The 23,616-nt window shown below is 43.2% G+C and overlaps 1 protein-coding gene across 1 annotated transcript; it reads right to left on the reverse strand.

Annotated features, from left to right (window-relative positions):
* Positions 1-3,570: 3,570 nt before the first annotated feature.
* Positions 3,571-21,563, reverse strand: LOC148220146 (uncharacterized). Its single transcript, XM_088155723.1, has 2 exons — positions 17,329-21,563; positions 3,571-15,762 (listed from the first exon to the last, which is right to left on the reverse strand). The coding sequence occupies exon 2, from the start codon at positions 9,300-9,302 to the stop codon at positions 7,698-7,700; it is 1,605 nt and encodes a 534-aa protein (XP_088011849.1). The 5' UTR covers positions 9,303-15,762; positions 17,329-21,563; the 3' UTR covers positions 3,571-7,697.
* Between the last annotated feature and the right edge of the window lie 2,053 nt (positions 21,564-23,616).

Here is a 23,616-nt window from a genome sequence, read left to right on the forward strand (position 1 = left end):
GAAAATGGCTCCAGAAACCCCTTGGAAAGTAACACCAGCTGGCAACAAACTGAAATTAAAACTTACTCCAGAAAAATGAGTACATTGCCATCAAGAATATTAAGTAATTTAGCTTGCAGAAATCTAGTCAATAGAGTTGTTTTGTTTGTTTTGCTTGTAGTTATAAGTATAATCCAGGAATTGGAAAGCACCTCTAGCCAGAATAATGCTGAATGGCCTTGGTCTCAAGCTTTCATTCGGTACACTGGATCCACGGGAAAGTATTCTGATATGAAAGATTTAAACCTATCAACTGTGGTCATGCATGAAAACCAGGTATATGAAAAGCAAGAATGGCAAAAACAAAGGTTATGGTCCCTTCAACGGACTATAGGAGAAGTAATCAGAATCGGATGCTGGATGATTTATGGGACTACACATAAGAAAGCAATTCAAATTAGTGTTTCAACTTCTCCTACAAACAAGCATCAGGAGATTTGTAGTCATCTAAGTGAATTAGATTGTTGGTATAATTTCACGTTAGTACAGACTGTGGAGGTGGTTTGCCTTTAGAGTCATGATACTACTGGGCTCTCATTCAAATTTAAAATAAAGGCCATACCTTGTGAGGTTTCAGGGAACCTCCGGGTGCCTCCTGTGCACCCACACTGTCGGGCTTCTTCTTTTATGTAAAAAGCAAAGCAGCTAATAATTACTGTAAAGTTATTTATTGCAGAAGCACATCAGTCTCAAAAGCAAATACAAAGCAAGGTAAAGCAATGGCTAAAAGCAATGGCTAAAAGCAATGGCTAAAAGCAATGGCAAAGCTGCAGTGGCAAAATGCAATGGCAAAATGCACATGGCATAAAGCCATGGCATAGAGCCCCAGCTCTCCCTGATGCATGTTCTTTTATAGAAACTTTCCAACTAGCTAAGACACAAACTCGGACCAGTACTCCTTAACCTATTAGAATTCTGGTTTCTTAGCACGCCAGGCTACGTATAGACTACGTTCATGGCCTATCTTGTTCTAACTGAAAAATGTAAGCAATATTCTTAACTCTATTATGTCTGAAGCTAGGTTCTTGGAGCCTCTAAGAAAACACTAGCATGTTTTTCAGCCTTCACTAGAACATGTACTACTTCTCAGGCATTTAAGACCTTTTGCTTACTAAAAGCACTTAAAACTTATTCCATTTACTTACTTATTTTCTCTCTCTTATGTTACAACTTAAGTCTTCACCTCTGCCTTATAAGTGAGAGGCCTAATATACTTCAATCCATCTAAAGGTTTCAACTCAATCCCTGCATTCTGATCTCTCCCTGAAGGATTCAGAAAAACTCCTGACTTACTGACTCCAACAATACCTATTACAACAATTGAATCAGCTGTAACCTATGTTAGTACCCAAGCCCAGACCACTCTACCTAAGACTGAATCTAAAATTTATGAAGTTGGTCCCTATGTAATAAGGAATACAGGCCAACAACAACTGTTATTTAACCCAGAGTGGTCTCTCAAGCAAGTTAAATTACTAATGCAAACTAACATCTCTGAAATTCAGCAAGCCTGCTCCTCTTTCCTAAAGACATCCTTTGAAGGCTGGGCAACATGGTTACAAAAGCAAATACACTTCAGGGGCAGAATACTAAGAGATTTAACTGGAATAATAGGAACAGAATTGGGAGTCTTAAATGGAAGAGATTCAGAAATATTAATGAATAAGTTAGCCACTGCAATAAGTGATTTGACAAAATTAAAATAGGCCCTACAATCCTCTTTATTAGCACTGGGAACTAGCCAGTGGCAAATTTCTAAAGTATTACCAAGGTGGGAAAAGGCTGAAGACCAAGACCACAAGCTAATAATGAATGCACCTAATATGGCCCAGGACAATGTGTCATTGGCCCTCAGCTGCATATAAGCACAATTATAGATGCAATCAATAGTTGCTTTAATAATAAGGGAAGGAAGTGAAGGGGCTTTTTCTATTGAAATTCAAAAAATTGTCTGTGACAATGCAAACAATTTAGAAGGAAAGTTTCAATCTTTGTGGACTCTGGTAAATTTTACCTATAACCCTACCACCGAAATGGCTACTACTTTCATGCTTACTATATGCAGTGCCACGATTTACACTATCCACCCTATTATTTCATTAGGATTAAATCATGAGAGGGCAGTGCTCTACCCCTTGGAGCATAGAGCATGGGCCCGGATGATGAATGGGTGATGGCAAACTGTCAATTTCAAATCTTGTGCTACAAGGGTTTATCTGTGAGAGTAATATGATTGACACACAAGATATATGTCTGGACACTCAGCAAAGCATTTGCCACTTTAAGATTCATCCAGATACAAGTCAAAAAACTGTGCTTGTATATATTGGCCTAGGCTGTGTATGTTTAAGAACTGCTTGTGCTTCTGTAGAAATAGATAGCAATGTAACATTACCTACTAAGAACCATTCTAATTTTTGTATTTGTAATTTTGTTAAGATTGTCAGGTGTGATTTTTCATATTTGGCACCAATTGCATCTCACCAGTTGATAAGGTCTAACTACACAATGTATCATAAATTATCACCTACACACATTGGAATGAACCTTATATTAGTAAGGCAGCTAATGAAACACCAAGACTTGAAAAAAATTCTGCAAGAGATTCAGGAAGATGGGAAAAAGACTCTGGTTACTGTCTATCATGATATAAAAGAGATAAACAAAGTATTACAAAGAGTAAAACAGGATGCAAATAATCACTGGTGGGATGTACTCTTTGGATGGTTGCCAACTGCAACTGGGATTTTGAACACGCTTTGCCACCCTATCATTGTCATACCGACATTAGTAGGTGTAAGTCTGGTGCTATCGCAATACTTGTTTGGAATTGGAGGATGTTAAAACGGATAGCGGTACTGACTTCCCTAGCAACAGTATATGATAATGCAATGAGGGATACATACCTTTCTCGGTTTGAAAGACAGGTATTTTTCTAAGGAAAGGTGAGAACCCCTTTCCTGAGATGCAGAGTGCAACCCCTTCCCCTTTAATTATTTTAGTTTCAAATCAGAGGCTGTCAGGCAGGAGATATGGGGATAGGAATAACAGTTCTTTACTGATATCTAACAAGGCAAAATAGCAGAAAACAACAACAGCTATAAAAATTGACAACAAAACAGAACAGTATAGCTCAGTTCCAGTCTCTTTTGGCCACAGGCTCCCTCTCCCTCCGCGCTCAGTTACCGGTGCTGTGGGCAGGGCAGGTCCCGCGCAGTCGAAGAGGGCTGGGTGATGGCGGCAGCAGCCCAGGGGTGAGAGGGGATGGAGGAGTGACTCCCCCCTCACGGTGTCGGTCGTGGTGCTCGACAAAGTGTCCGGAGGTAGTAGGATGAAGTGGGAGAGCAGCAGAGAGATGTCCAACTGCAGGGAGCGTGGATCTCAGCGCTGGGATGGCAGGGGAGATGCTAGCTTGGAGCACGGGCCGTCTTCCTTCCACTCCACGAGCCAAGCGAGAGCCAGAGAGAGCCCACCCCAGACCGCTCTCTCCCCTTTCCTTTTCCGGTCTCCCCCCATCCACCCACCCCCCTGCTAGAGAACATTATAGTTTCTAAGGTGTAGCCACAAATACTTAGCATAACAATGGAAGAAATTCCACAGAAAGAAAAGGGAACAAGTCAACCCCTAACAATACCAAGAAGAAAAAGCTGTAGAGGTAGACTGGAAAAAGGAAAGGTATCAATATTATTAAATAAAAAAATTTACTGATTTTCTAGAGAAGGGGGGGACTGAGACAGAGAAAGTAAGAATTAAAAATTAAGAATCAAGCATCAAGAAATGCTTTGACTAAAAGGCAGCTGATAAAACCATATGAAATGCTTAAACATTTACTGTGCTTACAAGAATAGAGGGAGAACCAGGCTACAAGATTAGATAAAGAGCTAGAATGCGCAGACAGGGTGGAAGGACAGAGGCACCACAGGATAAGGGGAATTCTTCAGACCCCTGAGCCAGGAAAATGGGCATCAAAGTCCAGAAGATGACCAAAGGACTAAAAAGAGCATGCGCAAAGAAACAAGGTGAAAAGTTCAATTGAGAGGAAGACTATTTACTTCATCCCAAAGACCCCCCAGATGACTGCAAAGAGGTGTGGAGCTAATTTTAATATGAAGCGGGGACAGGCAGGGTTAGGAAATTAATATGTATTAGGCGTATTGTGTAATCCTAGTTTGTAGGGAATAAAAAGAGAGGCACAGGTCGCTGAAGGTGTGCACGTTTTTGGAGGAGCTATCCCCCATGCACCTCAGCGCTGAATAAAATACATACCTACTCTTATAACTTTGTGGGTTATCGAGTTTTTCTGTGCTTCAGGAAAGGAGCATAGAGCAGGAGTTGGGAGGTGAGCTGCAATCCCTGCTCATCCACCAAGATGCCTTAACCTCTGTGATCCTGTTATCTGAAAATGGGGACCATAGTGTCATGATCCGCTGTTAATACAGGCGGGAGTCGTGATGGTTCATTTGATCTCAGGGGTGTAGAAGACACAACAGGAGACAAAATCAGTTTGCTCAAAGCAAAATGCACTTTATTGAGTGCCAACAACTCCGTTTTGCAATAGAGGGAGATTTAAAGGAAACAAAGAGAGAGAAAAAAAGGGGGGAATGGGGAATAGCTACCGACAGACTGGACGTTCGTTCTCGTGGTCTGGCCAATAGATGTGTCTTTTGTGGGGAGATCTCAAAAGCTTCTCCCGAGGGTCGCTTTTTTATAGTCCTTTTCCAAAGCAAGTGGCGTCTGGCCAAGATGTGGGAAGATTTATGGACTATTGTGAGGGTTGCTCTGAGAAACAGGTGTACAGAACCTGCTGCTCCAACTACTGCCTGCTCGAGGGCAGTGTACCATGAAGTCCTGAGGCATATGAGGGAAAAATTCCAGATCGACTCTTACACATTGTTCTTACCCACTTACACCCTTTGAAAGAGTGTGATGGGATTAGTTAGCAGCAGATCAAGAATATTCAAATTGCTAAGCATACAAACAAACAGCACAAGTCTCCACTCTGGTGCTGGCTCAGAGGTGGGATGAAACAGGCTCTGCTCTTTCCACTGTCTTTTTATCGCTCATTTGTGGATGCCCAGAGGAGTCCGGCTGCACATGGCCATCAGAAAGCAGAGCTATAAGGACACCCCAACCCATGGCCAGCTTGTGCAGGGATAGCCCTTATCCAGTCAGCAATTCTGTCACGGGATGAGTGAGAGCTTCAGATAAATCCTGCCTTAGCCTTAGAATTTGGCAACAGTTTAAATTTAAGGACTCACTCTGGACTGCAAGTTCTAAGGATGGCAGATCAGGTCTATTTATAAAAATTAATTATTTATTAAACAGAAAAGAGATAACAGGTAAAAGATCTTAATCAGAGATACTGCACAGTATAAAACTAAAAAGAACTACCAGTAGATTACAGCATAACATAAAACAGTGCATGATATCAAGGTACCTATATTAAAGCTAGCAAAAGAAATAGTATTGATTAGGAATCAAATGTAACTTACTAGCAAAATGACTATAATGTACATATTCTTTTTGCTTAATCCCTGGGGAGTAACCACCAAGCAGGCATCCCTACTCATGGGAGAAAAGTCACACATTTCCAGGGAAGCCTATAGAAAATTTCTGCTTTGTGAAAGTTTGGTGTGGCTTTTTGTACTTGTAAACTTAGGTGTCTGTCAGTCAGAAATCCAGCTTATCTTCCACTTCTTGGGAAGTGGGAAATCAGTCGCATGGGGTAAGATGAGGGCAGCTCCCATGGGACTGTGGGACCCTGTTGCACCTCCCCCCATGCAAAGGCAAGCCCTGAAAAGAGCATCAAGCAAAGACTCATTGTCCCTCAGCCAGACACATCCCAGCATGACACTTCGATTTTAGCATCTAGTCTGGGGAAATATCTCTTTTCTCCTTTGTTGGGGGTTGAATGCTTCCCTTTTCTTTCTGTGGAATTTCTCCCATTGTTATGCTAAGTGGCTACACCTTAAGGTAATGTTCTCTCGAAGGGAGGTGGGTGGAGGGAGGGGGGCAGAAACCAGAAAAAGGAAAGGTGGGACGGGGGTTGGGAGCGGACTGGAACTCTCTCTCATTTGGCTCGTGGAGGGAGAGGACGCCTCGTGCTCGGATCTGGCATCTCCCCTGCCACCCCAGCGCTGAGATTCACGCTCCCTGCCGTTGGACATCGCTCTGCTGCTCTCCCACCTCATCCTACTACCTCCGGACACTCTGCTGAGCACCACGACCGACACCGTGAGGGGGAAGTCACTTTCCCCATCCCTCTCACCCCTGGGCTGCTGCCGCCATCACCCAGCCCTCTTCGACTGCGCGGGACCTGCCCTGCCCCCAAAACACCGGTAACTGAGCGCAGGGAGAGGGAGCCTGTGGCCAAAAGAGACTGGAACTGAGCTATACTGTTCTGTTTGGTGTCAATTTTTATAGCCGTTGTTGTTTTCTGCCTTGTTAGATATCAGTAAAGAACTGATATTCTTATACCCACATCTCCTGCCTGAAGGCCTCTGATTTAAAACTAAAATAAATAAGTAAAAGGGAGGGGGTTGCATTCTGCATCTCAGGAAGGGGGCTCTTGCCTTTCCTTAGCAAATACCTGTCTTTCAAACCAAGACATCCTTCTTTTTGAGTACCCGATCAAGATAAAGAAAAAGCTTCAATGTGGTCTGGTTACCCCATGAGCACACCTTGCAACAGGGATGCTGCCAGATGACAGTGCAACCACCAATGCTGTGCCAGCAAACATCAAACCCCAAATATTTTATGCTAGATTTTAAAGGCCAGAAAATATTTTATTTACAAATCTCCAAGTTTCAGAAGGGAAAAAAAATAAAAGCAAAAAGTTGATGAAACCAGCTGTGAAATCATTGACATTTGCCATCCTTCCAGGACACTTTCTGCAGATCACCACCAAGATTGTTTAAACCACAGAAAGCAGAGGATGCTGCTGCTGGAGAACTGGGTTAAGCATCTCTCCAGCTTCACTCTAAAATCCAACTGGAAGTCCACATGCATTTGCGTCCCTGTGGCATCCTATGCACTGGGCCACAAGGATGTAGGGAGATACTCACCCAGCACCATACAGATGAGAGGGACATTATCTGTCGTTTCAAGGTGTAGCCACAATTACTTAGCATAACAATGGGAGAAAATTCCACTGAAAGAAAAGGGAATAGTTCAACCTCCAACAGCTGGGGTAACTGATACAGGGAGGCAAACTGCCCTTCCCCATACCTCCTCTGAAGATGGGGAAGAGAAAGGAGAGGGACAGAGATGTAGGGGAGCTGGCTTGACTGCAGGCACTTGTCACGATCCGGGGTGGTGTAAGGGTCGGTCCGAAGTTCCCCTCGATTTTGTATCATTTTTTCCACACATGATTTTATAGGAAAATTGTATAGCAGTTAGATTTAGCCAACAGTCTTGATTTTGGGTTCTACAATATAAAGTCCGGCCATGAGGTCCTATGCCATAACTGTATGCAGGTTCGATGAGGGATCCAGCCACTAATTTACAAGTCATTGCGACATCATCACCTTGTGTCACCATGAAAGGAGAGAAAACCTTGTTTTTGTCATCCAACACTAAGGGGGGTGCTTCTTCATGTCCCTCGGTGTTCTTCTGTGAAAAGTAAACACAAACAGAGTCTGCCTCCAGGAGGCAGGAGATTAAAATGATGGAACTATCCAGTGTGTAGCGTGGACTGGAATTCTGTTAACTTCCCAATCATTTTGCTGCTGAAAAGGAGGCCACTCTGTACCTCCTTTAAACACAGCATGGGAGTCAGTGTAGATGTAAACAAGAGAGATATTCTGTACCTCAAGTTGGAAAACACTCCAAACAACTGTCAGCTCACCGGTCTGAGAGCTGCCTTCTCCCTCAGTAATAATTTGTTCACCAGCAGAAGTGGGGAGGGCTACTGCCCTGTATTTCCCCACCTTTCCCTCTCGTTTGGCAGAAGCATCAGTGAACCAAGAATTTGCTGATTGTTCAGGGGAGAAAGGAGTGGCAACTTTACTTACCAAGGCAGGTTTGTCATGGCTATTTGCCAAGCTCTCAGTTTCTTGTATTGCCAGGTTTTTTACAGCTCTTTCTATCACTGAGAAGATGTTACAGTAATGTTTGATCTGGGCATACCACTTCCCAACTGAGGATCTTTGGGCCACCCCGTCAGGGGGAGGGGTCTCAATAGTGACTGTGATGTGTTTTCTCCAGAACACTAATAATTCTAGAGCCTGTTGGATATCTTTCCTGGATTCAGGCAATTTAATTTGATCCAGGGAGGTTAGAGTATCAGGTGGAATACATGTCATACTTCCTTTCCACCAAATTCCCAACAACTTCACCTCCTGAGAAGGTTTTTGAATTTTCTCTGAGGAAATTTGCAAATCAGGGTTTTCCAAATGAGAGATTATTTTTTGTTGGGTATCCCCCACTACTTTTATTTCATCCCCTCCCACCAGAATATCATCAATGTATTGATAGACAGCTGTATTGTCAGGTTTGGGTATCTTTTCTAATTCCTGGGCTAAAGTGTGGTGGGCTGAAGTGGGGGAATGTTCATACCCTTGGGAAAGCCCAGTGCAGGTGTACTGCTTTGGCTCAACTCCCAGAGCCTGTGCAGGAGATTGATTTGGTGCATTGTTCAGAACTTGTGGAGAAGTTTGCTCTGGTACACTGCCCAGAACCTGTGGAGAAGGTTGCTCGGGGGGTGCATCACTGATATAATCATATTCTATTTTAATCACAGGTTTCAAGTTGGGGCAGCAGTGTTGCCCACAATTTTTCATCAAAATTAGGTCTTTTTGAGAGTGTATTGGATTAATGTGAATAGCTTCCTTCTCCTGTGTTTCTTTTGGTGTTACACCCTGCGTTGAATTTTTGTCCCATTCTTCTCTTAAGGCAGCTTTTAACAAATTATTTTCATCTAGCAACAAATGGTTCTCATTCCTTTCTTGATCTAATTGTTTTTGCAAAATTTGAACAAGATTTTGTAGAGAGTCTATAATTGTTCTTTCCTCATTTCTTCTCTCAGACCGAGTTTCTATAGCTGCCGTAAGACAAGCTCCTAAAACTGAGCAGAGCATGGTTTTATTTTTGCCCAGTTTGAACTTTGACTCATGTTGCAAAGAACATATTCTATCCATCACATTCTCCAGATTAAACCAATTATTGTTCGCCCATTCCTCCCCACCTTGGGACGGTCTGGTGCTATACTTAGCTAATAGAGCATAAAATGCAGCTTTATCTGTTACAGTGGAATTCTCAGTCATTTTGTGAAGGGATAAGTAAAAACCACAACAGGGAGGTCTATTGCTTAAGTTACCACACACAACAAAACAGCTTCTGCTGTGTGCCCCCCTTCGCTTCCCTGTGTGGGTGAAGAGACCAAACTACTTGGGAGGCACTCCTTAGTTACAAAACACCAGGTTGTCTCTTCGCTACATCAAGTAGTCAAACATCATAAAAAACAACAACAACAACAACAGTGTCCCGCCTTTTGCACCAGTAGATCTTTTGTGAGATTCTGACGACAGAACCCTCAAGCGAGTCTGGGGATGCTCCACACCAAGGTGTCTGCAGTCTGCGGGAAATCAGAAAAAAAACCCCTTGCTTTCTAGACAGGCTCACCCATTCAAGGTGGCCAGCTAGGTGCGGCTGGAGTAAGACTTCCTTTCCCTGATACAGACTACAGACAACCTTGCATCCCTTCTGTCTTCCAGAAAATCCTGTCCGTGACGCCAATTTAATGTCACGATCCACTATTAATGCAGAGCGGGGGTCGTGATGGTTCTTTTGATCTCAAAGGTGCAAACAGGCAAAATGCAGGGGACAAAATCAGTTTATTCAACAGCAGAAAATCAGTTTATTCAACAACAGCAATGCATTTCATCAAATGCCAACAATTCAGTTACGGTAAAGGGGAGAGGTATAGGAAACAAAGTATAGGGAAAGGGGAAGGAAAGGAAGGGATGGGAAAATAGCTACCAACAGATGAGACGGGCGTCCTCACGGGTCATCCGATAGATGAGTCTTCGTCTGTGGGGAGATCTCAGGGGTCTTCTCCAGGGGGTAGACGGGTCTTTTCCAGAGGGTCGCTCTTTATAGTCCTTCTCCAAAGCGAGTGGCCTCTGGCCAAGAGGTGGGAAGATTTATGGACCATTGTGTGGTGCTGCAGGAGACAGGTACAGTCAAGCAGTCCTCAGTGGGTACAACACAACCTCTGTTTGGTGCCATGACAGCACAGTCCAGTGAACACAATACACCAGCACACAGTCACGAGCATCCACCTTGGCCTGGCCAGTAAACCATTGTTCAGAGTCAGCCTGGGTGGGGGTCCTCGAGGTCTCCTTGCGACGGTAGGGAGGCAAAATCAAGGGGAACTTCGGACTGACCCTTACAACACTGACCCAGCAACTGATCTAACTGATCTGAGATACAAAGCAAAGCCTCTAGACCATCAGCTTGAGAAACAGCAAAGAATAAAAAGCCATTTCTAACAAAGTTAAGCAGATACTGAGTATGACAGTGGAACAGACACAGGGAGTCAGTTTGCCCTCAAAGGGAAGGCTGAAATCAGTAACACTTAAAAATCTTTCTTGATGACACTGCAGTTACAGCTCAAAGCAATCAAATCCTACACAAAGGCTTTGTTTATTGAGGAATCACAAAATAACATATAGTCTTGCCTCCAGTTTCCTCAAAAACCAAGCAGCTTGATAGTCAGGGATGCGGGAAGGAGTTTATTAGCTATTGGAACCAATGAATGCAAAGGTTAAATTTAAGAGTGGGCACAGTATTCATAGTATGTAAAAGAACTTATGTAAAGACGATTCAGCAGAAAAAGTATATAAAATGGGTGGGTTTTGTTTCTTAAGTGGAACGTGTTTTCAGAGGAGCTATCCCCCATGTTTCCTGGTGCCTGAATAAAGACGTGTCTACTTATTCATATCAAATTGGTGTTGGACGTGTCAGGAAAATTAATCCACAAACACCATAGATTTATGTCCAAAAAGGAGACAGAGGAGTCCTGTTACTTTATTTGAACAAAGGGAGAGGCCATGGTGCATTTCCCCTTGGATGTCTCAAATTTTTGGAGGATGTAACCTCCTTTTTATCCTATTTTCCCGGCCTCATTTCCCTCTCTTTCCCCATTAGCTGAGGTACTTGAGAGATACAGACTTCCTGAGATGCCTAATACCTAAGACCTCCTTCTAATGTATACCCTCCCCTTTGTCTTTCCCTTCAGTCACTCAGTGGAATTCCTATGGAATTTATGGTTCTTCCCATTGTTTCTTTCATCTCTCAGTATCTAATTTTATTTATCAGCATACCCACAGTTTGTTTGTAAAGACAAGTCCTTAATTCCTTTCAGTCCCTCTGTTATAGATGGGTAATGCAATGGTTGGCTCTCGCAATTAAAGGATGAATATTATGTATATGTTAAGTTTTATTGATGCCCAGTTACATTATTGTGATTTACTATTTAGATGTCCTCTGTTCTACCCATTGTCCCCTTTCCCCTCCCCCTTGTATTGTTGCCACCTGATGGCCTTAGCAGTCGGGACATGGGGTGGGGGGGCGTGTACCTGTGCTCCTTGCATGGGGCATCTGGGAGAAGGGCAGGCCTGTTACTGAGACAACACCTGACCTCCAATCAAGTTGCAAGAAAGCAGTCTCCACCAATAAACGGCGAAGAAGAGTTGACGGACAGACTTCAAGAGGGGCCAGGGTTGGCTGACGCAATCCCCAGAGGTATAAAAGCAGGAACAGCCATTTTGTAGACAAGCACATGGCAGATGCCGGTTCCTAGCACAGTGCCTTTTTCCTTATTCAGTCCTTTGTTCTATTGGTTAAGGTTTAATAAACCTTTGAAAATTTTAAGTTAGGATCATTTCTCATAACTCCTCTTTTATTTTCTCAATAATTGTCTTTACAAACCTTAGTTATCATTGACTTAACTTTCTGTTCCTGAGTCCTTTTTGGTTTTGCAATTATTTGCAGTGACATAATTTTCTGTCCTTTTGTAGCCATTTCTGGATCTGTAGGCATGGCTACTACCTGCATCCCCTTGATCACCTGCTAAATGAGCTAAGCTCAGCAAGGGATCATGCATGGTTAAAAGATTAGAGTTGCTAGAGCACATAAGAGGAAAAAAAAGCAATTGTTTAACTCATAGTCCACCAGTTAGCCACGAAAACATGTCCCATTCCCATCCTTTCCATGTTTGGACTGGTACATGTGATAACTTTCTTATTCCCTTTGTTATTTGTTTCACCACTTTTTCATTGTCATCTATTTGCAAACAGCAGTTTGAGTAATTTAATTTTCCACACACTCTCCCTTCTTCTTAACTGATTTCCCTGAGTTTGTGGTAGCAAAAAGAACAAAAGTTTAATATAACCTGTATAACATATTCCTGACCAGTTTGGAGGTAACCTGTAATAGGCATGTTGGCCACCCATGGTCAGTTGTCAGATCGTCATGGTGTCAGGAAAATTAATCCACAAACACCAGAGGTTTATGTCCAAAAAGGAGACAGAGGAGTCCTTTTTGCTTTATTCGAATAAAGGGAGAGGCCATGGGGCATTCCCATGGGATCTCTCAAAATTTTGGAGGATGCAGCCTCCTTTTTATCCTATTTTCCCGGCCGCATTTCCCTCTCTCTTTCCCCATTGGCTGAGGTACTTGAGAGACACAGACTTCCCGGAACGCCTGATACCTGAAATTCCCCTCTAATGTATAACCCTCTCTTTTCATTTTTAATTCTTATAGAATTCATAGTTTTTCTCTGTTGCTTCTTTCATCTTTCGATATCCAATTTCATTTATCAGGAGCTGTACAGTTTCTTTGTAAAGGCAAATATCTTCTTCCATTCATCAATCAGTGGAATCCATCCCATTGTTTCTTTTATCTCTCAGTGCTAGCCTTATCTACAAGCAGATCCACAGCTCATTTGTAAAGATAAATTCAACATATGGCCTTCTGCAGATCCAAGAATTGCTAAGGTTAAAGGTTTTTGCAACTTCTCCTAGGGCTAAAAAACGATTCTCCTAACCTCTGGCCCAAACCTAACTGACAATACAAAGGTAAGATTATTAAGAAAAACATTCTAATGGTGTAATCTAATTTTATAATCTGGTTCTCACTGTTGTCTTCTGCACCACCTGTGGTCACTGAAGGCACAGAAACAACATAAAACAATGACAGCAAGTAGTAGCCCTCCAGTGACTGGAGATCAGAGAGGAGGGATGCCAATGCAGACTATTTCAGCAGACAGTATGAGGGTAGGAGCACGAGTCTTTCCCCGATGTTGACGCACTGGCTACTGCTCCAGTCCACTCCTGTGGAGTGCCAGTCGCAGCCTCCTGTCCTTCTCCTCCAGCTGAGATGTCCAAATCTCTGGGGCCTCAGAAGCCTTGACCCGAGTGTGATGGGTCCATCTGTGTTCATCTTTCTTGATGTCTGTTTCTGTGGTCAGTAATGAAATAAATAAGGGCAAGGAGACCAGGTCCCGTTTTAATGCCTTTATTGAGAAATCAGCTCTGGGTGGGAGCCCAACGGGTCACGTGCACCACTGCTGCTCCTGATGGACGATCCAGAGGAGGAGGAATTCAGCTTTGCTGTGCAGCAGAGCTGGGCCTTCTGTCCTCACAAGAGTCCCGCAGAAGACACTGGTTGGCTCGTAGTCCAGGGGTGTCATGTCGATCGGGTGCTGTTCAAGTCATGGTGACAAGGCAGGAGGGTCCTGGTTGGTGATTTCATCTTCTTCACTGTTTTTCTTACTTGGGAGTACCATTTTTGGTTTTCGATGTTATATTGGCTCGTTGTTTTTGGGGGTTTTTTATTACTGAGTTGTGTCCCATAAGTACTTGCGGTCTTCTCATTTGCTAGGCATCATTTTGGGAGCAGGGAAGGCGTTACCGACGGGGAGGGAAAGGGCACAATGGCAAGACAATTCCAGGGAGTGGGGATCAGAACAGAACAACAGCAACAATTAACATTAAAACAGTGTGTTTTCCACAGTTAACAGAACATTAACAGAACAAACAGGAGCTTGTTCGTAACAAGTAACACCTGGAAAGGTCTAAGCCACTTCGCCACTAGCGATGCTTCTTTCTACTTCTTAACTAGGACCCAGTCTCCTGGTTAGACGTTATGAACAGCAAAGTCCAAAGGCAGGGTCTGTGCTAACTGGGCTTTCTGTCAGAAATTTCATAAGAGGCAGTATCCTGGCCACATATTGTTTCAAATATACATCACTTATTTCTCCCCCCACCCCCCACTAGATTGAGAATTACAAGGATAAGGAATTCCAAACACAAATTCAAAGGGAGATAATTGAATCTCTTCTGGGCCTGGCCCTTATTTTTGTCAAAGCCAATGGCAAAAGTCATACCCATGGCATTTTAGTTTCTATCACCAGCTTCAAAAGGTGTTTATTTCTTCATTCATCTGTTCTACTTGACCTGATTTCTCACGGTGCCAGGGGGTAAGGAGATCCCACTGAATTCTTAAAGCAGCCATAATCCCTTGAAGGATCCCCCTGCAAAATGAGTTCCGCCATCCAAGTCGACTGTCTTCACAATCCCATATTCAGAAATCATTTGTTAACTGATCAAATAGTTGCTGAAGTAACTAGAAACTCTTTTGGCCACCCTGCCAGCCGGCATATCTCTACTGCTATCTAAGCCCTCCTCCCTAGGGCATCTCAGCAAAATACACTTGACATCCCTGGAAAGGATGTATAGCCCAAGGTCATTTCCCTGCCTTGCAATCTTCTCTGCAGGCTGGCTGTTAACTTTAGCCAGGCATCCCTCAATAGCTCGTTTTGCTAAAACAAAAAGACTCAAGGCAGTCCTTGAGAGTCCCAACGACTCCCCCCATGGAGCTGTCCCAATATTTGCAGGCTTAAAGTTCTTGACATCCAGTGTTTACTGTCATTTGTAAATCAATTCTCCCCTCCTGCCCCATTACCTTTAATTATCTCCAACTCTTCTGGTGGAAAAGACCCCACCACCATTTCCCCCCTCTCCCTGGCTACAGCTGTGCCACAGGGAGCAAAGGGAGGACCCCAGAGACCTCTGGCAAAAGTGCTGCTTTTTGAAAATCTCCATTGACCAGTTGATTATCTATTGTCTCTTCTGAGCGATCTGCCTGATGTCCCTTAACAGTTCTTATTTTTACCTCTTTTGGTAAATTCACCACTTCCAACAAGTAAATAATTGAGCTCTCATGAGCAGACGTTTTTCCCTGCAAGTTAACAAACTTTCCTCCCAGCTTTCCAAACTCACATACTACCCCGCATGCATCCATAAGACCTTTAGTCCCACCATTTTTCAGTAAAAAGACAAAACAAGTTAGACAAAAATCAAACTCCAGATTATGTAGAATGCTTTAAATAATATTTGATCTCCCACCAAGTCATTCAAACTGAAAACAAATTATAAACATTAACAAACTGACAATGCAAGCACTTATGGTGGCACTTAAAATTTCATTGGTTGTCAAGCAGGTCCATCTCATGGATTGGAAGGCTCCCATAAAAGAAAAGTGCAAATTTGGCCTACCAGATCGATTATTAAAAAGAAGTTAAAACCTCTTGTGGCTAACACAAAGTGACAGAGTTCACCTGAAGAAATGGTTATCACATTTAGGTGAGATTTTGTTGCTTGCCGTTTCTCTGCTCAAAAACTGTTTTCCTTATCTTTGATGCAGGGATGTTTGACATTCCTAGAAAAGAGAAAAGAAACAAACTCCCTGGCAAAATATGCCTGGGTGAAACAGTTAATTGCATTCTTATTCAGGTGGAGTTTTAGCTTTTATTCTATGAAGTGCTTGTTGCACCTCTTTTGTTGTTTCCCACAGATCTTCCTGAGGTTTCCTCTGATAGACTGTTTAGTGGAGGGAATGGGACTTCTTTTAAAAAGTTTTGTAAGAGTTGCAGTCTGTGAAGCAAGCATCTGCTTTTCGCCCTGGAGCATTTTGCCTTATCTGTTTCCTCCTTTTGTTCCAGTGATTTTCCTTTTGGACATGATGGAGTGGCAAGAGATGCCACTGCCTAAAGTCAATCACATTTTTTTAGCAACCAATTGCTCTCTATCCCAATTTTTTGCATCAAGTCCACCCTAGGGGTAAGGAGGTGACTAACAAATTAGCCAAGGAAGGATAACAAAATAATTTCCCCTTAAGTTTTCCATTAGCCCCCACAGAGGAAGCTGCATGATAAATACCTAGGCTTGCATAGGGACAACACCATCCCCACAAGGCAGCAGCTGCAGAATTGGCCTCAGGATTAGAACCTGTCAATTCCAGTTCCCCACAACAAACCACAGACTAGTGGGGGGTTCCCCACAATATAGGAGTTGCAGAATTGGCTTCAGGACTGAAACCTGCCAATTCTGGCTTTTCACAACAAAACACACAAAAAGCAGAGGGGCTTGGGTCCTCTCCAAACAGGAGCCTTTCAGCTCCACACAAAGCCCCATGTAGAAAAAGGAATTAAATTTCCAAATTCATTTACCACAATTTCCACAATTCCCTCAAAGACGCTTTCAGACTTCTAAGTCTACAGAAGAAACAGTAATTTTCACAACTCCCTGAACAATCAAACATCTTTTTGACAATTTCCCCCCCCTTAGAGATATAATTTAAGGTGGATTGAGAAGCCTCCTGTATCTACCAGAAAACACACCTCCTCTTTACTCGGACCCACCTTAAAAATTAACAAGGTCTCCTGAATGGTGAGGCCCTGGTATGATGGATGCCCCTAACATCCCTAACAATCCATCTCCATTATCTCTGGACTTCCTCCTCCTGAGGATCCAGCTGTCTCTGCTGACAGTCCCACTTCCAGTGTCCTTCTGTCTTTCCACATTGTCCAAACAGCCCCTCCCCCTCTCCAGCGCTCCCAGTGGGCACAGCCGGCAGCATTACAGGCGGCTGGGGCGTCCTGCAGCCTCATGGAGGCCGGCCGCCACTGCCGCCCCTGTCCGGGGGTGGCGCGGTCAGGCACTGCCCGGCGCTGAGCCCCTGTTGCCCCATGGCCCCCACAGGCCCCCAGCCCGTGATCCTCGTCTCGCACCTCTGCGCTCAGTCCTGCTGCTCCTTGCTTCAACCATCTCTCTCTACACTCTCCTTCAAGCAATTCTGTTCCAACACACCAACACTATCCATCCATCCCCTGTTGTCAAGACCCCTTCTCGGCTTTCCCTTATTGCCCCCCCCCGGGCATGGATTGTTGAGACCCCTTCTCAATCTCCCCTTAGTGCCCTCTCCTGGGCATCTGTCCTTAATTACCTCTGGGAGAATGTGTAAACCAACTCAACATTCTTCCAAGGGATTCTTCAGAGATATTTTGGGATCGTCATCCCTTTTGCCAGGGCCCCTTCCCGACTTTACCTTTGCAAGCCTCCATGAGTGCCCTCTCAAGTTTACCTGTGTGATATGGGAAACATATAATTCAGAATTTTAGAAGCATATAATGTGCTCAAGTAGGTGGAAGAAAAAACAGAAATACATAGGGTATTTAGCAATTTTGTAAAAGAAGAGAAACAACTTGTAATAGAATGTTGCTGGTGGGGTTTTGGGGTCCCTTTGGGATCCTTGAGACTGCTTCTGCAGCCCTCAGCGACGGAGCAAGTTCCCGAGCCTTGCCCAGATAGAATTTTGGCTGGTGGTGACCTCTCAGACCAGTGGGGTGAAGAGATTGGAATATGTAGAAAGGCACAAATCCATAGTTTATTCTATGAAGGCATCCTATCTAGCATATACAACAGTTATTGTTTTACAGGGGTTTTTATATCTTTTGAGGGTTTTGCAGTTTGCACCAATTACCAAGGGAATTCTACATTCTAACTAATCCCCGAGGTATTTCACATTCAAAGCTGGCCTATGGATACTAAAAGAAAATGAGCCACTAATACTGAAGATAGATAAGAGGGTCTACCAAGGGGGGGAACTGGATTCCTTTTTGTATTCATAATTTAACAAGCCACTTCTTATCTTTAAGCTATGGTTTTCCAAGGGGCTTGTTCTGAGGATGCAGAGGGACTTTCTTCTTTATGAATATTTTCTGGTCCCTCCACAATAGAACATATAGGAATGCAACTGGTTAGGTAGAAACAATTTGTAACATGTTATAAGCACATATTATATTATTGGCTTTTCGCAAATATGAAAATGAATGCTATATGTATAATGTTGGAAAACTTTCCTGTATGAATATAGTTTCTTTTAGTTCTACTATTAACAAAACTTAGAAATAGTAGTGTGATAAATATATATTTTTCTTGGACTATAACATGGTGATGTAAAAAGCTTTTTTGTTCATGTAACTAAGAGAATGGTAAAAAAGATAATCAGGAAATTCTTCACATTCTTGGATTATCGGACACCAAAGCCCCAGGGAAGGAATTTATTAATCTTATCAGAGAGTACCTACAAGATGGAGCCACAGGGAGAGGAAAAAAAAATTGATTTACAGGTTGGGGGAGGATGATTTTGAATAATGCATGGAGATCTATGAATATGCAAAATGTTGATGCATTTAACAAAGTGTTTTCTGAGTTAGTGTGTGCTCTTGGCAGAAGGCCAAGCACCCGACCGTATAACCTTTTGCTTTATTGTTTGTCTCTTATTGTCTTTTCTTAAACCTTTTAAATTCTACCAGGACAGTGAACCTCGTTTTTCACAAACAGAACACATAGGAATTTTAGTTGCTAGGTAAGTCCATAAAGATGTATACTGTGAAAACCCAGTAAAGCAAGATTTAGGTATTGTGAAAACTTGATAAAACAGAATCTTTTGATTAAGAAACCAGCAAGAACCAGGCCCCTGGTTTTGGCCAGGGCAAGCTGACCTGGCAATTAGCCAAACCTCCACTGCGCCTGCCCAGAGACAGGAGTCAAACAGCGAACACCTGAGGAAGACCTCTTTACTTCATCTGAAGACCCCTGCCCGCGACCACCAGGAGACGTGGCACCACAGATGACTAATTATAATATGAAGTGCAAGGAGGTGGAGAGTGGGCGGGAATGGGCGGGTAGGGAGGTATGGGTTTGTGGGCTCTATGTGTATTTAAACTTGAAACCTGTCCTGACCAGGTACGCATGTATGGTGGAAATATTCCCCATGCGTCTCAGCTGGAAATAAAACATACCACTTTACAATTTTAAATTGTAAAGTCCTTATTCTGCAACACAGTTTTGGTGCCATGACTCAGATTCTCTTCGTCTGGCTGCACGATAGCCCGGTAAGTGGGCATCCTCTGCTGCAGAGGCAAACAAGAATCTTCTATACGGTGGATAAGGTATGTTTTACAAGGATTAAGGAGGGCCCAAGGTAAGCCTATAAGACTCCTGGGACGCCCGTGCCTGGCGGAGGCAGTGTGTCAGATACGTCTGATATATAGCACTGACCTTTGGGAAAAGGTATTGGAAAGCCGACAAAAAGGGGGGGTTTCTGCTGACCGCACGGGGTGGCCACTAGCGAGCTTGGGGATAGCTCCAGAAGAACCCAAGGTATTATCAGTATTTTCTATGATCTTGCTTCCCTAACTTTTTCTGCTATAAATATCCTGTATAAATTGTGTTTGTTGTAGGATTATATTAATAGGTGGTGGAAGAAGATTCTATGTGGGACAAAACTAGTGATATCTGCTGTTTTATATCTGCGTCGCTTCAATTTTGGTGGTGGAAATTTTGGTTTTGACTAAGTTATTTTTATAGAGCCTCTTGTTTGGTAACGATTGCCTCTTGGAGTGTGTATTCATTTTTGTGGTTACACTGCCCTCTTGTGTCAAAAGATATAATTACAACAGGTCAGTGGTTTTCCGAGTTTACAAAAGTGACTGAGGCTCGAGCTCAAGCCCAGAGAGCCCAACCAACCAGGCAGACTCTAGATGGTTTCAACTCGAACCAGGAGAGTCTCTGAGTTATGGGGAGCAGTGGACCGGGTGTACTTAGGAGGAATATACTCAGACTAAGTGGGTCGTTATCTGGCTTTAAACTGGGAACAACCTCTAGTTGAGAGAGAGCTTAGAAATCCCAATATACAGGGAAAAAGAGGAGTAATTCCCTGTTTTGTGTGTGGACTGACAATCTTTCGTTGAGGATTGGGGTGGCATTCAGCCTGTGTTCTTCTCCGTTGAAAACAGTGTAAAAAGAAGTGGTATTGCATATCTAATAGGTGAAAGCCTACATGCTCCAGGTGTACACCTGAGCAACCATGATATTATAATTGGGAGTTAACTCATGCTGAATGTGAAATAGTGAACTTGAGCTATGGAAAGAGTCATTTGGTCTCTGAAATTTAGGACATTTTCAAAGACTATTGGGAAAAAGTGAAAGATCAGTGTAAGCAGAGGTTTGGGTGGAAATTAAAGAAGAAAGAGAGAAAGAAAAATAAGGAGGTAGAGAATGGGAACCCAGAAGAGTAAGGAAGTTCCCAAAATAAGCCCTTTAGGATGTATACTAGCCCGTTGGAAAGAAATTGTAGGGACAGGAGGAACAGAGAGTAAAAGGGGTTTTGATTAAATATTGTAATCAGTGGTGGCCTCTGTATAAATTAGAAGAGGGAATAAAGGGAAACAAGGAAAGGTGATCGCAGTAGTTAAGAAAGAGGACAAAGGTTCTATAAAGGGCCCCTCGCCTCCCTGCCTGGGAAGAAACCAAAGTGCTATATGTAAAAAATTAGGCCACTGGAAAAACGAGTGCCCAGAATGCTGGGGGAAAGGAGATAAAGGGGTACAGGTGGTGGCAAATGTGAATGAAGACTAACAGGAACCAAGGGGATCTTCCCTAGCAGATCCACTGGTTACAATGAAGCTAGGGGAGGGGGAGAAGCAAAAACAAGTGAAATTTCTAGTTGATATGGGGGCAACATATTCAGTCTTAAACAAAGCTCTAACATCTGCGGGAGAGGATTATATTATGGTTAAAGGAGCCACTGGCCAAGATGAAAAGGCTTAATTTTGTGAACCACTAAAATAAAAATTAAGAAAACAAATAGGTATACACAAGTTCTTATATATACCTAACTCACCATGTGCACTCCTGGGAAGGGACCTACTTGAACAATTAAATGTGATAATCAGATTTGAAAAAGGGGAAATTACTCTGGAGGTAGATGCTCAACAATACATTCAAATAATGAGTTTACTTTTAGTTGCTGTTCCCATAGAAGGAGAAATCAGTGAAGACATCATAGCCCAAGTGTATCCTGGAGTATGGGCCACTGAGAAGCCAGGAAGAGCTAAAAGTGCATCACCGGTAGGGGTAAAGCTTGAAGAGGGAAAATGACTGGTAAGAATAAAACAATATCCCCTAAAGAAAGAAGATAGGGAAGGAATCCAGTCGGTAACAGAAAAAAATTTGCAATGGGGTCGGTTAAGAGAATGTGAATCTGATTTCAACACTCCCATATTACTGGTCCAGAAACCTGATGAGACGTATAGAGTGGTCCAGGGTTTAAGAGCTGTCAATAAAATAGTAGAGGATTTATATCCCATAGCAACAAATCCATATACTTTGCTAACAGTACTAACACCAGAACTAACTTGGTTTACTGTTTTAGATTTAAAGGATGCTTTCTTTTGCCTCCCTCCCCATGAAGCGAGCCAAAAGATATTTGCCTTTGAGTGGGAAAATCCTAAAAGTGGACGAAGGACCCAACTCACCTGGACTGTACAGCCTCAAGGATTCAAAAATTCCTCCACCATATTTGGCAGTCAACTTGCCAAGGATCTCGAGTCTTGGGAAACCCCACCAGGGAAGGGAAGATTGCTACAATATGTAGACAACATCCTGATTGCCACTGAAACAGAAGACACTTGCATGGCCTGGATGGTGAGTCTCAAACGTTTTAGGACTCAAGGGGTACTGAATGTCTAAGAAGAAAGCCCAGGTAGTGCGGCGAGAAGTCATTTATTTGGGCTATGAGATTAGTGCAGGGAAAAGGACCTTGGGACAAGCCCGGAAGGACACTATATGCCAAACACCAAAGCCACAGACTGTACAAGAGCTGAGAACGTTTCTCGGGATGACCGGGTGGTGTCGCCTCTGGATCTGTAATTATGGACTACTTGTTAAGCCTCTGTATGCACTAATCGACACCAAGCAGAAGCATCTTCAATGGGATAAACAAGCCACACAGGCTTTGAACAACCGAAAAAGGCCCTGATGTCAGCTCCAGCCCTGGGGCTCTGTTGATAGCATAGGGTTAAAATGTTTCTAAAATCATGGGAATTGCATACAATAGATTCAGGGGATGGAAAGAAAGGTTGGGTCTACATATGTTAAATGATGTGATTGTTAAATGTAATGATTGTTTGGTAATTGAATATAATTATTGTTTAATTGTAATAAGAATCATGAGAAAGGATATTTGGGGGGCCTAATCAATGTATACAATACAATAGGACAATGTATAAATAGAACAATATGGGTTTAATAATATATAGTTATATAACGAAAAGGGTATAAAAACATGTCCATCTCAGATCCATGTCAGAGTCAGATTTGGGTCTGCACCCCTGATTCCCAAAACTCTTCAATAAAGCACCTGCATATAATAATTCTGTGATTATGTGTTTCAACACTAACATTTTGGCGACCTAGATGGGACCCTGTGCGCGCTGCTGAGGACCCCCCGACCCAATCACGCTCCAACCAGCACCGAGGGATTCTCGGGGAGCCCATCGGCGCTGGGACCCCTGCTGCTCACAACGTCCCCTGGAGAGAGGTAAGGTGCTTTTACTCTGGTCTGGTTGCCTGCCAGTATGACGCAGCGAAAGCTACTCTTGGTTGGGCTAAGGAATTCCTACTGTTGCCTAGGCGCCATCTGTAAGACAATCGCGAAAGCATTGCAGGTTGGGCATCAGTGGTCTATTGTAGCTGTAACATGGAGAAGTTTAAAGGGATTTTGGGCGGCAATGCCCCCATACCGCACGCTTCTCCTTTGGTGTGCTTATTAGCACATTGGAAGGAGGGTAATTTTGGGCAAGAGTTATGTAAGGTTAAGTTGATTGAATATTGTAACACTCAGTGGCCAAAATACATCTTGTAGGATGGGAAAATGTAGCTGGAAAATGGGTCTTTGCAATCTGACATGATTTCACAGTTATTGATGTTTTGTAAGCAAGAGGGGAAATTGGATGACGTTCAGTACATTGATTTGTTTTTCTATTTGCGGGAAAAGCCAGAGTGGCTGGCTGAGTGTGGGTTAATGATTGTTAAAGTACTTGAAAACAATAAGTGCATGACTTGTGTCCAAGGGAACACCTGGCATTAGATGAAAGTTTATATCGGAGAGATGATATGGATGATGAATTGCTGATAGCCCCCACGGCATCAGGGGAATCTGACCCTACCTCACCTGGCCCTATTTCACCTGACCCATTTACCCTCTCTGCTGAAAGATACCCTCCTCCCCCACTGACTCCTGCTCAAAGATACCCTTCTCTCTCACCAACGCCTCCTTCACCTGCTCCTGTCTCCCAGTACCCTCCTCTGCCGTCTTCACCCACCCCTTCTTCCTCAGGAAATGACCAAGATGTAGCTGTGATACAGAGACATGGGGAGGGTGCAG

Source organism: Sturnus vulgaris, chromosome W (genome assembly GCF_052056855.1).
Source record: "Sturnus vulgaris isolate bStuVul1 chromosome W, bStuVul1.hap1, whole genome shotgun sequence".
NCBI lineage: Eukaryota > Metazoa > Chordata > Aves > Passeriformes > Sturnidae > Sturnus > Sturnus vulgaris.

What these genes read in the sequence shown, in the direction of transcription:
- LOC148220146 (XM_088155723.1), bottom strand. Translation starts at nt 9,302, where the DNA reads ATGACTGAGAATTCCACTGTAACAGATAAAGCTGCATTTTATGCTCTA.